Source organism: Echinops telfairi, unplaced genomic scaffold (genome assembly GCF_000313985.2).
Source record: "Echinops telfairi isolate 266 unplaced genomic scaffold, ASM31398v2 ScPeMD7_8;HRSCAF=38, whole genome shotgun sequence".
NCBI classification, from domain to species: domain Eukaryota; kingdom Metazoa; phylum Chordata; class Mammalia; order Afrosoricida; family Tenrecidae; genus Echinops; species Echinops telfairi.
In genome coordinates this window covers 906,127-919,929 of record NW_022103905.1, presented here as the reverse complement: position 1 = coordinate 919,929, position 13,803 = coordinate 906,127, and the positions used below count along the sequence as shown (strand labels likewise).

The 13,803-nt window shown below is 57.0% G+C and overlaps 1 protein-coding gene across 1 annotated transcript in view; it reads right to left on the bottom strand.

Annotated features, from left to right (window-relative positions):
* STARD9 (StAR related lipid transfer domain containing 9) overlaps positions 1 to 13,803 on the bottom strand; it is a 136,228-nt gene that overhangs the window by 8,872 nt on the left and 113,553 nt on the right. Inside the window, exons 23-26 of the mRNA XM_045286451.1 lie at positions 3,451 to 13,341; positions 3,074 to 3,271; positions 2,549 to 2,732; positions 2,095 to 2,232 (exon numbers count right to left, since the gene is read on the bottom strand). Of these exons, the coding sequence (XP_045142386.1) occupies positions 2,095 to 2,232; positions 2,549 to 2,732; positions 3,074 to 3,271; positions 3,451 to 13,341 (10,411 nt within the window). The remainder of the gene's footprint in view (positions 1 to 2,094; positions 2,233 to 2,548; positions 2,733 to 3,073; positions 3,272 to 3,450; positions 13,342 to 13,803) is intronic.

Genomic DNA, 13,803 nt, shown 5'->3' with positions numbered 1-13,803 from the left:
AAGGATCTACATATAACCTCCTCCCTGGGGGACGGACAACAGGGAAGTGGGTGAAGGCAGACATTGGACAGTGTAAGATATGACAAAATAACAATAAGTTATAAATTATCAAGGGTTCATGAGGGAGAGAGAGCAGGGAGGGAGGGGGGGAAATTAGGAGCTGACCAAGGGCTTAAGTAGAAAGCAATGTTTTAAGAATAATGATGATGGCAACAAATGAACAAATGTGCTTGACATACAAGAGGTGTATATATGGATTGTGATAAGAGTTGTATGAGCCCCCAATAAAATGATTTAAAAACAAAAAACAATTGGCTCAAGAAAGAAAATACAGACTGAATTACACAATTACTAGAAGCAAAAACTATTTTAAAATGTGTCAAAATGGCTATCGCTTGTTTTTACACCATGAGTGTGGTAGTTACGTAATCTGGTGTCAACTTGAGACTATTAAGAGTGAAGGGGTGGAGTTTAGCCTGTCAATCAGGTGGCAGCTTCATGGCCTCATTATGAGACCCTATGGAGATAAATAGCTCACTGGAAGCCAGATACACACTCTGCTTGTCTCTCTGCGAGACATTCCTGTTGACAAGCCACATGGATCTACACTGATGGAGCCAGAGTCCTGGAGCTGCAGGAGCCATGTAGAGACCCACGCCAGTGTTGAGATACTTCCACTGCCACTGGATCCACAAGACTTTCCACCCACTGGCCTGTGATCTTCCTGCATTCAACATCATTGCATGGCTGTGTGAGTCTAAAGAGGAAATTATGGACTAGTATCAACATATGGGGTAATATTGGACTTATTGACTTGATCTAGACTGGGCTGGGATGTTTTCTTAATGTACAATTGCTCTTTAATACAAAGTTCTCTTACACTCGTGAGTGTCTATGAATTTGTTTCTCTAGTCCACCCAGACTAACACAATGAGTTTTATGAATTGCCATTTTTCCCCCCAGCCAGCCCAGCCCTCTGGAGCTCCACTGCCAGCTCTGATCTCCTGTGCCTACCTGAGAGGTCCAGCCAGTTTCTCAAGGCACCTCCAACACAAGCCCCAAACTCAACTCCTGCCCTTCCACACCCCCACCCCACCCCCGCCTGGTCTCTCTCATTGATGGCACAGCCACCCCCTTCGTCACGTGAGCCAGCCAAAGATCCAAGTGGCCCTCCCTCTCCTGCACTCACACCTGTTCATCTGCACCTTCTGGACTCACCAAACTGAGCGGTCTTCCTGGACTCCTCCTGACCACGTGGGGGCCGCCCACCTCCCTCTTGACACCTGATTACTTCGTTCCTCTGCTCCAAAGCCTTTGGCAACTTCCTGTCACCTCTGGGGAGCAGTGGGATCAGATGATTAGCAGCAAGGGGCTGACATTGGAGAATGCTCACCAACGTCGCCGGACTGGCCTTCACTAGGCACTTCCCGTGCCCTGACCCATGACACTACTCACTGCAGTCATCCTAGCCTTCCCTACGTTCCTCAGGCTCTCTCCTCGTCAAGGCCTCTCCCTGGAAGTGTTCTCCCTCCACCACGACCACTAACCTTTTACTTAGGTACTGACTGCACACACACACACACACACACACACACACACACACACACACACACCATGTGGACAAGCTCCTTGCTTTCTGTGGATTTAGCATTCGTTCTTCAAAGAATGTATGGCAATGGTAAATAATAATAAAATGAACTTTGATATTGATCTCTTCTAATACCTGCAGGGCGAGACAAAGTTAGGTACCCAATGACTTGTCAAAAGGTTGGCAGTTTCAACCCATCCAGAGGCACCTCAGAGTCACAACCTTGAACCTTATAGAGCAGCTCTGCTCTGCACTGGTGGGGCCTTGACCCAACAGGCTCCAACACCAACAACAGGAGAAGGACAAGCGAGTGTGCTCGCCCTCGGCACTGCCAGGCCTCATGTGGAGCAGAGGAAGAAATGACTCATTGGAGGAGGAGATGGAGCTACAGGAAGTGTGGGCTGCAGCACAGAGAGGGCTGTCAGCAGGGGACTCCAGGAGGCAGAGCGTCCGGCCCACGCGCCCCTGCTTCAATGGCCCAGGCTCGCCAGGCCCTGGCCACTCACCAGGCTGTCTGGGGACTGGAGCTGGCAGGACAAGGCTGGGTTGCTGTTGTAGCCAGAGGTGATGCCAGAGGACAGGCTCCCGTTGGAGCTGGTACACAAGGGGCTGTAGGAGGCCAGGGTGTGTAGCTTTTCCTCCTCCTGGGAAGTTAAAGGATACCATCAGCCAGCTTCTGACAGAAGCACCATCAATGTCCGCAGCCCTTAGCCCCAAAGCCACCCAATTCAGCCTGCCACAGCTGCCCTCTTCAGCTCCACCACCCCACCCTTCCCCAAAGCCAGCCTCTCCCTACTTCTCATAACCCCCACATCCAAAGCCACCTCTCCTCCCAGGCACTGGCCTAGATGGTGCACAAGATAATCAGAGTTTGTAGCGGGTATCAGGGTGCCCATGTTATGCCCCAGGACCTGGATCAGCTCCCTCAAAGCCCAAAGCCTGAGCCCAGCTCTTCCCCACCCTGAGCAGCTTGGAGACGATCTGCTGCTGGATCCTCAGCTTCTCCTGCTCCGTCTGCTCCCGCAGGCGCGCCCGGGCCCTGGCGATCTCCACCTGGGCCTCCTCACGGGCCCGCTGGTAGTCTCGCAGCAGCAGCTCGATGTCAGAGGGTGGCTCGGCAGACCTGGGCAGAGCCTCCGATTTCCTGGGGGTGGGGGGGTAGAAGAATCACGGGGGTGGGGGATACTTCTAATACTGCGGCTTCTGGTGCTGCCCTGCCCAGCTTAACTCAACACCATTTCCTCAAAGGACCTAGCTTCCCTTCACCCACAGGGTCAGGTGAGGGTGCGGGTAGAAGCGGCCATTCTGAGGCGCTGGTCTGCTCGCTCGCTCGGAGAGCACATCTGCGCCATAGTTCAGCCCTTTCCGTGCGGGATCCCCCGCAGACATCAGAGGGGCTCCCAGAAGCCCTCCTTCCAGGGCAGCCTCCACTCCCCGCCCCTCACCCAGCACCAGGCTCCCGCAGGGTCCAGGGTGCCCCCTTGCCTGGTGGTCTCCACGACCTCCTTTCTCAGTTGCTGCAGGTACTCCCGGCGCCGGCTGGGCAAGTCCAGGTGCCGCGTGGGGAAATCCACGTGGGGCAGGAGGCTCCGCTGCTTCTGGGGGCTCAGACTCCGAGTCCGGCGGAAATGCTGAAGGCTCGGGGTCCGCTCTTGGCAGAGGCTTTGGATGGCTTTCTTTTGCCTGAGGCGAAAATGTGATGGATTCACGGAGTCTTGGCTTCGACCACCCTTCTCTGTCTAAACATCCATTTCTAGTGCCTGAAAGACCCCGGCGCTGGGCCAGGAGTGGAAGGCGGACTGCTTCTTTCCCTTGGCCCACCCCTGCCCTCCCACTTGGGGGTGGGGGTGGGGGGTCCTTACCGGCCAGAGACCGCCTCCCAGCCGGAGCAGGCTATGCAGGCGGGGCAGTCGGCAGACAGCGCCTCCCCAGTCCTGCTGTGCAGAGCCCGCAGCAGGGCGTCCGCCTCCCCGAAGCCCCGGTGCAGCTTCGCCTCCGTGAGCTCCACGCTGAGCCGGCTCTGGGCTCCCACCTGCAGGGGGATCTGCTCCCGGTGGGGCCATCCGGGCGGCTGCGGGGGCCTCTCCCCCTGCTCTCCAGAGTCCACAGCAGCGGTGGTCCCTGGCTCCTGGGTGGCAGCCCGCCCCCCGGGAGCGCCATCAAGCAGCCCACACCAGTCCCTGAACTTGTTGTGCGCTGGGAGCTCCTGCAGGCTGAGGTGCGAGGGCGCAGGGGCCCCGCACACCTGGGGTCCAAGGCTCGGCGGCCCGTCGGGTTGGCAGGCCCCGACGGGGTCCGAGGCAGACTCCCGGAGCCTCATGCTATCTGTCAGCTCAGCCTCCAGCCCTGGGCTACAGTGCTTGCCGTCCCCCCACAGGGCGGGCTCCACGAGCAGTGGCGAGCTCGCAGCCTCCGTCTCCGGGCTGCCCGGCCATTGCCTTGGCCTTCTGCTGCTCAGTGGGCCACACTCCGGTGGGGAAGCCAAGTCCTCGTGCACAGAGTTCTTGGCCAGCCTCCAGCCTTCGCTCCTCAGAGGTGGAGAGGCCAGTGTGCTCCGTGGTACCGGGGTGGGCACCGTCTGGGCAGCCCTAGGCAGAATCTCCTCAGCTGGCTGCGCTAGGACACTAACTGGGAGCTCCGGGCAAGGCTGTGGGCTACCTAGCAAGCTTAAGTCCAGGGCTGACCTGTTGTTCCTTTCTAAGGGTCTACTGCGCTCCTCTTGCAGAACCTCAGCTCTCTGAGGTCCACCCAACTCATCACTGGGCTGGGAGCAATGACCTGGAGGTGCTGGGGTGTCAAGGGGAGGCTCTAGGCTAGTCTCAAGCTTTCCAGGGCCTTGGCGAGGCTCATCTAAGAAGGCTGGGTGCGTCAACCGGCCTGGAGGGAGACACACGCCCTGGGAGCTGGCACTGAGGGTGAGGATTGGGGAGGAGGCCCTGTCTACCACCAAGGTCCTCATGAGGCCCGGCTTCTTCTGGATCCTAGGCTCCCCGATAGATTCCGCGGTGTTGGGACTGAGCCCTGGAGAGGGAGAGGAGCTGAGGCAAGGGCTACTGACAACCAGGCAAGAAGATACCTCTGGTTGGGAGGCAAGTGGCAGGGTCACACTGGCAGAGCCTTGGGGGCTCACAGATGGCAGCTTCTGCTGCAGGGCATCTTTCTGAAACTTCCAATGGGGTAAAGGCACTAAAGACCTCTGGGGCCTGCAATGGATGTTTTCTTGCTGAAGATCAGGGCACTCTGCCATTTCCCACGTGGCTTCTTCTGCCTCTCCTTTCTCAGATGCCGGTGGGCTCTCTCCCCCCACTGGAGACACAGTCAAGGCACCCAGGGCCAGCTCTTCAAGGGTCCCACTGACTTCCTGAGGATCGGTCTCCGGTGCCTGGAGCCGCAGAGGCGGTGAGGACAAGTCAGTCTGGCTGCCCTTGTCCACAGGGGTCTGAGTACAGCTGTCCATCCTGAGGACCCGTGGGCTCCCACCGGGGCTGCCCTTCTCGGTGTGCTGCTCCTTCCTGGCTGCGCTGGGCTGGGAGAGACTCCCCAGCAGCTCCGACGTATTGTGCAGAAGCTGCGAGAGGTGGAGAGACAGGCTGTGCATGCTGGCCCACGAGGCGAGATGTGAGACCGACGTGCTGGCATCTGGTGTGGCAGAGGAGATGTCAGTGCAGCTCCAGTGGAGCCCATGGGAGTCTGGGGTCTGCGTGCCCTGCTCCGAAGTCTTGGCCTGACCCCCGGCATGATCAGCGGCCGATGGGTACAGCAGGAGAATTTCATCCAGCGGGCCTGTGGCACGTCCTGCAGCCAAGGAGAACTTGCTCTTGGGGCCTGCTTCATCAGGAGGGCCCTTGAGCTGCGATATTCGGTCTGCTTCTTCAGAGCCTGTCATGGTGTGGGGCTCCCCCAAGCCCTCAACTTTTGAAGCTTCATTTGAAGCCCGGGTGTTCTCAGTACTGCTGCGTGTGCTTGGCAGGTCCTGGGCATTGGCGTAGGTGCTGAGGTGGGAGTGGAAGGGAGAGTTCTGGTCTTCCAGACCATCGCCGAGGCTGGAGCAGCGGGCCACGTGTGACGGTGTCAGGCCCTGGGGGGTCTGGCTGCAGGAGACATCGACTGCACTGCCAAACACAGACTGCTTCCAGCCAATTTGGCCAGGCCCCTCTGGATGCCAGGGCAGAATGTAGGGATTGATGTCACTGGAGTCAAAGTGCAGCCTCCATGTGTCTGCCTCAGAAAGCTGCCACTCTGGCCTCTCTTTCTGGGCCTGCTCCCGGGCACCAGGCATCCAGCAGGTCTTGGTATCTGGGGTTGGCATGCATGAGAGAGCTGAAGAGGTGGGGTAAGGCAGGGTGGGAGGTTTCAGTGGCCCGTGGTCAGCAGCCCTGCTTTCCAGATGAGCCAAGGCTCTCTGACTGCAGGCCTCGCCTCCCAGAGTGCTACTTGCCGCCAACTCTCCTGCGCAGCAGCCCTTGGGATGCGGGCTCCAGAATCTGTGAGGTCCCTGTGTCTCCTCCTCTGCGGGGGAAGGAGGCTCCATACGCAAGTTCAGCTTCTGCAGAGACCAGGAAGAGTCGACCACAGAGAACAGCGGTCTGGGGAGGGCCTTGGGGGAGTGTTTGGGGCCAGAGAAGACTGCAATCACAGGAAGTGAACTGCGATGATGGGAAGACAATCGGTCCCTGCCAGAGCAGGGTTGGTCCAGCCTCTGGACAGGAGCCCGTGGCCCACTTTGCCCCAAACACATAGTGGCCGAGTCTTTCAAGTCCAATGACCACTTCTCGGGCTTGGACACAGTCTCCCGCTCCAACCTGGCATCTCTGATCTGACCGTTCAAGTTGGCATCATCGGAAGATGGATGGTGCCCACCCTGGGCAGGGCTTGCACCATCACTGGGAGCCTGGTCTCTCTGCTGCTCTTCCTCCTCCCAGGGACTATCAACCTGAGTACTCTGGAAGTGTCTTAGTCTTGTTACAAACTTGATTTGCAAATTCAAGCCACTGCCATTCCTGGGCTCAGTGGACAGTTGTGGCCTTTCTGGAAGATCGCTAATGGTATTTTCTAGATAACCATGCTGTGGTTGCATCACAAGCTCATTCTCGATATGCCTTTCCCCTAAGCCCTGGGCATTAAGTCTTTCAAGAGCTATAGGTGTCTGGGGCTTGGTTTGAGATGGCTGTAAGTTCTGACTACCTGTGTAGCTGTCTTGAAACTTCCTGAGTGGTTCAGAGCACATGCCTAGAGGTGGTGCATCCTCAAACTCTGCAATAGTCTTCTTCTCAACAAAAGTTCTCTCGGGATCCCCTGCTGACCATGAGCTTCCATCAGTAGTCAAGTGGTCAAGGGGACTTGTCCTCACATCTGCAGCCAAAGGAAAGCTGCAGTCTTGAGTCAGAGAAGAGATGGGAGTTGCTTGCCTCAGCTCCACATTCATGCCTTTGGGCTTGAGGGTATGTGGCAGGCACATACCAGATTCTCTACAGTGGCCTGGCCCTCCCTCATTCATGCCACAGGCCCTGGACGGTAAGATGCAGGGTAGATGGGTAGCATGCCTGACAGCCTTGGAAGTCCTCTTCTCCAGGCAACCATCTCCAGAATGCGGTGAAGTAGAGGAACCAGGAGAACAGGTGTGACAGGTAACGTGCTGAGGACTGCACAGCTGCAGGGGAGGAAGAGCTCGGCTCTCTTCTTGGCCCCAAGATGCGCTGAGTGCCCTGCTGCTGTCAGTGGTACCCAAGAGCATGCAATCTAAAGCATCCTGTGGGCAGCTGGATGGAGTCTCCTCCCCAATGCCCCCAGAACCTGGACTAGGTCTCTGATCTGGCCATAAACTTGGCTCCAGATGCTGGTTGCCTGCCCTACAGGCTTCTGCCAGCCCAGGTCCAGCATTCTGCTTCCAGTTCTCACACAGCTGAGGGGCATCTTCAAGTTCAACCGTCCTCAGAGCCCCAGACCTGAGAGCACCTTGTTGGGGACTTGCCCTCCCTTCCCCTAAGCCCATGGAAGCCCCGGGGCATTGTACATGGTCTTGCTTAGGTCCTGAGGGTCTAGCAGAGCTTTGACCACCACAGAGCACACACTGGCTTGGCTTTCCTTCCTGTTTAGATACTGAGAAGTGCCCTGAACTTCCTACACATGTGGTATCTTGAGTGGCAGGTTCCAGGTGCTCTGGGCAGCTCTCCTGGCAGCCGGGGAGAGTGCCATCTGTGATGTGACATCGAATCACTTCAGAACAGCTAGAGGGGGACCGAGAAGATAAGGTGGGTACCATTTTCTCTGGTTCTACCCTCCTGTCCTCCTGCACAGCCAAAGAAGAAATAAGACAGTCTGAGCCCAAAGGAGCAGGAGAGGACATTGTGCCGGTTGCTTCTTTTGTTTCCTCCGGGACTCCCGAAAAACTAGTGTGACATCTCAGCTGTTCTGCCTCTCCTGGAAGATGCCTCAGCTCTCCAGGGCAATGGCTTCTGCCCAGAGCAGGAGCAGCAGGAGAGGAAGCCTGAGAGGGAGGCTGGGTGCTTCGGTGACTTTCTGAGTGGGGCTGAAGTTGGAAGCTCTCTACAGAGAGGGGTGTGGTCTCAAGGACTTTCCTCTTGTCAGCCAACAAATGTCCTGATCCATCAGACAGCGGTTCCACACCCAGTCCCAGGGCTCCCCCTTCGTCTCTGGGTCTGTCTGACTCGGACTGGTCCACCCGTTTATATGGAGGTCGCCCAGGGATCCTTGAAGGGCATTCAGGCTCTGGCAAAGTGTCACCATAAGGAACGATTGTCCTCCTAGCCACAGAGTCACTGAATTTTTTCCCCTGGGCCTTTGCCTGTCTGACCTCCTCCAGCAGAGCCAGACACAAGGAAGCGTGGACGGAGGGGCCTTGCCTCCTGGGCTCTGCACTGGGAAGCTCTGTCAGGGAAGCAGGAGCCGAGAAGGCGGCAGTGGGAAAGCCGAGGTCTGCGTCATCATTCCCTGCCTTCTGCCTTGCCTCCCTGTCTCGGAAGTCACCCTGTTCTAAGAGACCGCTGACTCTCTCGTCAAGCTGGCTAGCGATCCACTTTAGGGCACTCGCTCTTTCTTTTTGTGCAGCAGCCTCTGTTTGGAGAGCTAAACCCTCGCTGGTACTCCAGTCCACCATGGTGCTTCGGAGGCCCCACCCCTGGCCTCTGGGGGTGGCGCTCGCTGATGCCCTGTCCTCTTCCTTAAGGCAAATGCTATCCGGGGCACCAGATGGACCGTGAGCTCCCCTCGCCACCGTGGAGCCTGCAGACCCACCCCCGGCAGTGTGGGCCACGGAGGCCGTCCCTCTACTGCAGTCCCGAGCGCTGTGGCTCCTGGGGTCTCCACTCTGCGGCAGACGCCCGACTCCAGTGACCAAGGGGCTGTCATGGGTTTTAAACACTGTGCTGTCAAGCACGCAGTCAACGGAGAAGATGCTCGCGCTGTGGGGGGCATAAAAAGAGCTCCTTGGCCACCCCGGAGTCGGGGGCAAGGAGCTCGTCAGCTCTTGGTAGTAGGCCACTGTCTGGCTCAGCCTCGGGCTGTCAGCCTCCAGGCTGAAAGATCTGCTCCTACAAAGTAAGTGTGGCCTGGGGGGCCTCTGAGGGGCCATTTCCTGCTCCTCCTGCCAGCTCCCTCCCATTTGCGTTGCCATTTCCTCCACTCGGCCTTGAGTTTCCAGCTCTGCTTGCTTGGAATTGCTTATGTGTTCCGCAACTTGGATTTTCTGGAAACCTTCCATAGTCTCCACTTCCCCAAGACCCACCAAAGCATAAGGTTGCCCTCGGGGGCTAGCCGCTGGGCTGAATAAATCCTCATTTTCGGAAGAGCTCTCAGGTCTGGGCAGCAATGGCCGCTCTCTGGTCAATGCTCTCATTCTCCTGATGTGAATGGAAGCCTTGGGGGGCTCTCCGGGAGCTGAACACGTCCCAAAATAACCCCAAGTGTCCCTGGCAGAGCTCTCCAGTGCAGCTAGGTCAAGGGGCTCTCTGACAAATGGAATCTCTTCTGTACACTCCCATGTCTCGAACGGGCTTTGTACCTGGGCATCTCTCCCAATGCAACCGCTAAGGCCTTTCCTTTCTCTGACTCCACAATCCCTCACGATCACATCAGCAAGTTGTCCTGTGAAAGGTGACTGATACTTGAAGGACAAGTGGTCTCCAGGGCTACCCGGCCTCAGAACCTGGTCAGCCTTCTCCAGGTCTTGAATTGCCACCTCCTTGCGGGCCCTCCGTGTGTGGGAAGCGTGCAGCGGCACATTCTGCTTGGACCCGATTTCCAAGATGCTGTGTTCTAGTTGCACCACGCTCCGGATCAGCCTCGCCATCTCCTCATCATTAGTGACCCTTTTGCTCTGTTTCAGCCCAGCAGCTTCATCTGGTGTCCTCTCTTGGGATTTCCCAGGCCGCTTGCACTCACTGAGGCTTCTCTCTTGAGAGGATGGGACTCCCGGCAGCCTTTCATGGGAAGACTCTGGCCCTGGAAGTGTAAGCTCATCCAAGCTGTCCGCAGGAGGAAGCGCTTTCCCGGGAAGCCCAGTGTTGCTCTTCCCTTCCCACTTGGGGGTGGGGTCCTGCTCCTGGCCCACAACAATCCCTGGGCTGCTAGCACTGTGACCTACTGATCTAGACTTCAAAGAAAGGGTAGTTTCTCCTAGCATGTTCTTTTCAAGGCCTAAATTGTCGGCTTCACAGATAAACGCAGGCCTGGCCCCTGGAGGACACTGTCTGTCCAGCTCGGGGGGCTGGTTTGGCCTTAGGACTCCATCCTGGCCCTGTCCCGCGTCACAAACACAGAGGGGCTGCCCAGGAACAGAGCTGCTTGAGGAAACACTGAGACCAGACTGAGTAGGGGCCTTTTCTCCCCCCATGAGTGCTAGGAGGTTGTCCTTTTTGTTTAAAATTCCAACTTGATGGTCAAATCCACATGCTTCCGTGGCGGCGGGAGAGAAAGGTGGTCTGTTTGGAGGACCAGAAAAAGAACCCGAACCATGGCTTCCTTTCCCACCATTTCCCAGACATTCCCCCACTTCTCCTGGGGCTTCCCTGGCTCTCCCATCGGCTGGCCTCTCTGATGTGGCCGGCTGAGGTGAGGCAAACTCAGGGCTTTGGTTTGGTGAGGGCCCTGGCACGTCATTCCCCAAACAAGCCTCGTGGAGGGCCCGGGGCTCTTGTCCGGCGCCCCAAGCTTCCCTGGGGGGTGGATAAGGTACCCCAGCTTTCCTGTAGGCTGGGATCTCCAAGGCGGTTTCCGTCAGGGCATCCCTGCTTCTGGCTTCATAGAATGTTTCTAGGGGAGGTGGCTGCAGGGAAGACAGAAACGGGTCCCAGGGAGCAGAGTGCAGGTTCAGCTCTGGATCGGATGGAAAGGAAGAGCTACAGGAAAAGGAAAAGGTTGGGTCTTTGGCGATTGCCTGGCAATCTGCCTTCTCTTCCTGGAGCGGGCAGTGGCCTTTGGACCTTGGTAGCCCTGGCTGGCCTGCAATGTTCTTCCCGAGGGGCACCCAGCCATGGGGCCAATGGCCTTTGTTGGCCGTGGTGCCATCACTGTGACAAGGGTCCCCCAGGAAGAAACTCTCATCAGAAGAGGCCGTCAATCCCGGCTTCCTGCTCCCCTGAGAGGACGTGCCCAGACTGCTCGCTCTGACTCTGCACGATTCTATCATCAAATCTGGGACCTGGTTCTCTGCCGCACAGATGTGTGCTCCGGACGCCGGCGACTCAAACTCTGCTGACGAAGTTTTGTTGTAGCGTACCTCTTCCTCACGAGGCCTAAAGAAATCTGAAGCAACTTCCAACCTGGCACTCAAACGGTCCTGTTCTTTTTCTGCTCGCAAACGTGTCCTTTTGGCTAGGTGGGTGGAGAAGTTGTTAGAAAGCAGCCCAGGGCCAACGGGCTGGGCCAGAGAAGCAGAGTCTTCTTCAAGGCGGGGGAAAGCCGGCCTGGGCTCTTCTGCGGCATCCAGAACAGGGTAAGACAGTTCGAGGAGGTACTTTTGCTGGAGAGCAGCCCAGTCCCTTTCACAGGCACTTCCTACGTGTGTGAGGGAGGCAGCAGAGGCAGCCAGCATGTTGGACACACTAGAGCTATTGGACGCTTCCGAGGTGGCCTGCTGGGCTGTGTCAGGAAGACTGCGCCCCTGAGATGTTGCTCCATCAGCTCCCGACTGCAGGTGGCCACCAGTCCTCCAGAGCGGTGGCTCAGAAGTGGGGGCTATGCATTCATTTCTCGCGTCGCAGGGGAGCAGTGTGAAGCTGCATGGCAAGACTGCGTCGACATCGGATGGGTCCAGTTCTTTCACACTGAGCCTGTACCCAGACTTTTCCCACCTGCAGGGCTGATGTTCCTGGACCTCAGGACTCACACACAAAGAACCCACTGCTCTTGGGGGGCTACTGGGGTTGATCTTTGAGTCACAGGAGAACCAGGAATCAATGGACATCAGCGGGCTCCCTCTGGATGGCAGCAATCCTAGGAGAGAGCTGGCTTTTTCAGGGTGGCATGCCTCCACTGCTGGCTCAGACTGTCCACAAGGGGGCTGGAACGGAGGCTTGAGGTAAAAAGAACTGCTTGCTGTCTCCTGGTCTACTACGGACATCCCAGGGCTCTGCAGGCGCCAAAAACTCTCTGTGGGCATCTCCTCGGGTGAACCAAGAAAAGGCCTTTCTTGCCGATCTTCTCCCAGTTCTTCCTCAGCATCAGCCAGACTATCCAAGGAGAAGCTCTTGTGAACCAGAGCAAGTGGTCCACACTGAGGGGGTCCGATGAAGCTCCTCCCCGAGGCTCTTGTTCTGGTCCTGCGGTAACCATGGCCAGTGGCACGATGCTGGCCATTCAGACTGTCTTCTTGGGTTTGGTACCCCTGCCCAGTCAGCGAGTCCTCAGATAGTTGGCTCTCATCGCTCTCTGATTTCTCTGGCTCTGGGAGACCCAGCTTCTCCCACTGGGGATCCTCTGGCTTCAGCAGCTCTGCTGGTGCTTGGGCACCGACACAGGACAGGGAGTCCACTGAGTAATTGCTGTTTGTGTCAGAGAGCTCATCGTCATTTTCTCCTGCGTTACTCACTACAGGACTGGAGTCTGTGGGGGGTGCCGTGGAGTCTGGGTCCCCTGCACGGTGATGCCTCTTTAAAGAGTGAGGTAAATGAGGAAACTTCCTGGCAGTGTCTCTGACCCTAGCTGCCAGCACCCTCTGCTGCCTTTTTGATGCCCTGCTTGCAGATGTTGGTTTAGATTCTGCCCGGAAAATTCTGCCTGCCTTTCCACGCCCAGATGTCTGCTGGGGCCCGCGGGGATGGGAGGAACCGCAGCTGGCTCCCTTGGCAGCCTTATGGGTCACAGGGTCCACTTCTTTTCGCCCCTGGGTTTGCACACAGCCAGACCCGGCTAGTGCCTTTGCCCTTCTGCTCTGGGAGGTAGGTGGGAGGCCTAGAGGCTCATCCCTTGACTTTAGCTTGTTCACTGGTTGGCTCAGAGAAGCCGAGTCTTGGGATGGCTTCCGGCGGGGCTGCTTCCCGACTCTGTCCAGTCCCTGGCTCACAGTGAGGCAGATGCCCAGAGCCGAGGCCCCTTTCATGGCCCAGGCCTCCCTGGCTGTGCATGGCCGGCCTTGGCCTGAGGAACAGAGGTCATTTTGGTTGAGCCTCCTTGTCCTTGGAGGACAGAGAGCAGCCTGAGGCATGTTTTCTTCTGAGGCTGTTTGCTCCAGCATGTGCCAAGCAGGGTCAGGCATCGGAGGTGCCGTGGTGGTGGGATCCCAGTTCAGGAGAACACTGTGGAGACAAGGAAAACCATCTCAGAGCTAGTGAGAGCCCGTGCTTCCTGTTCACAGAGAGAATGAAAGGCCTACTCAAGTTTGTTTGGAAAGAGGCTTGCAATCCTGTGCACTGTCTCATGCAGTCTTCAGGGTCCGAGGAAAGCTCTCTACATATGAAAGGAAACCGTGGACTACCATTCTGGCCCCCAGAGAAGCCCAAAGTACTCTCTATTTATCCATTTTATTAAAGGGCTGAACAGAATCTAACCACTCCTGCAAGAAAAATCCCAATTGACAGGAAATAGGAGGACTTATTTAACAGACAAATCTATAGAGTGCTTTGTTCTACAGAAAAACTGACCTACAGGGAGGAGGAGAGAGTGGAGCATATCTTGGCCCATCAGGCCATGAGGACAATGATCCCAATTAGAGCAGCCAGTCCACAGAGAGGACCACATGGCCAGCCCCACTATGAGAC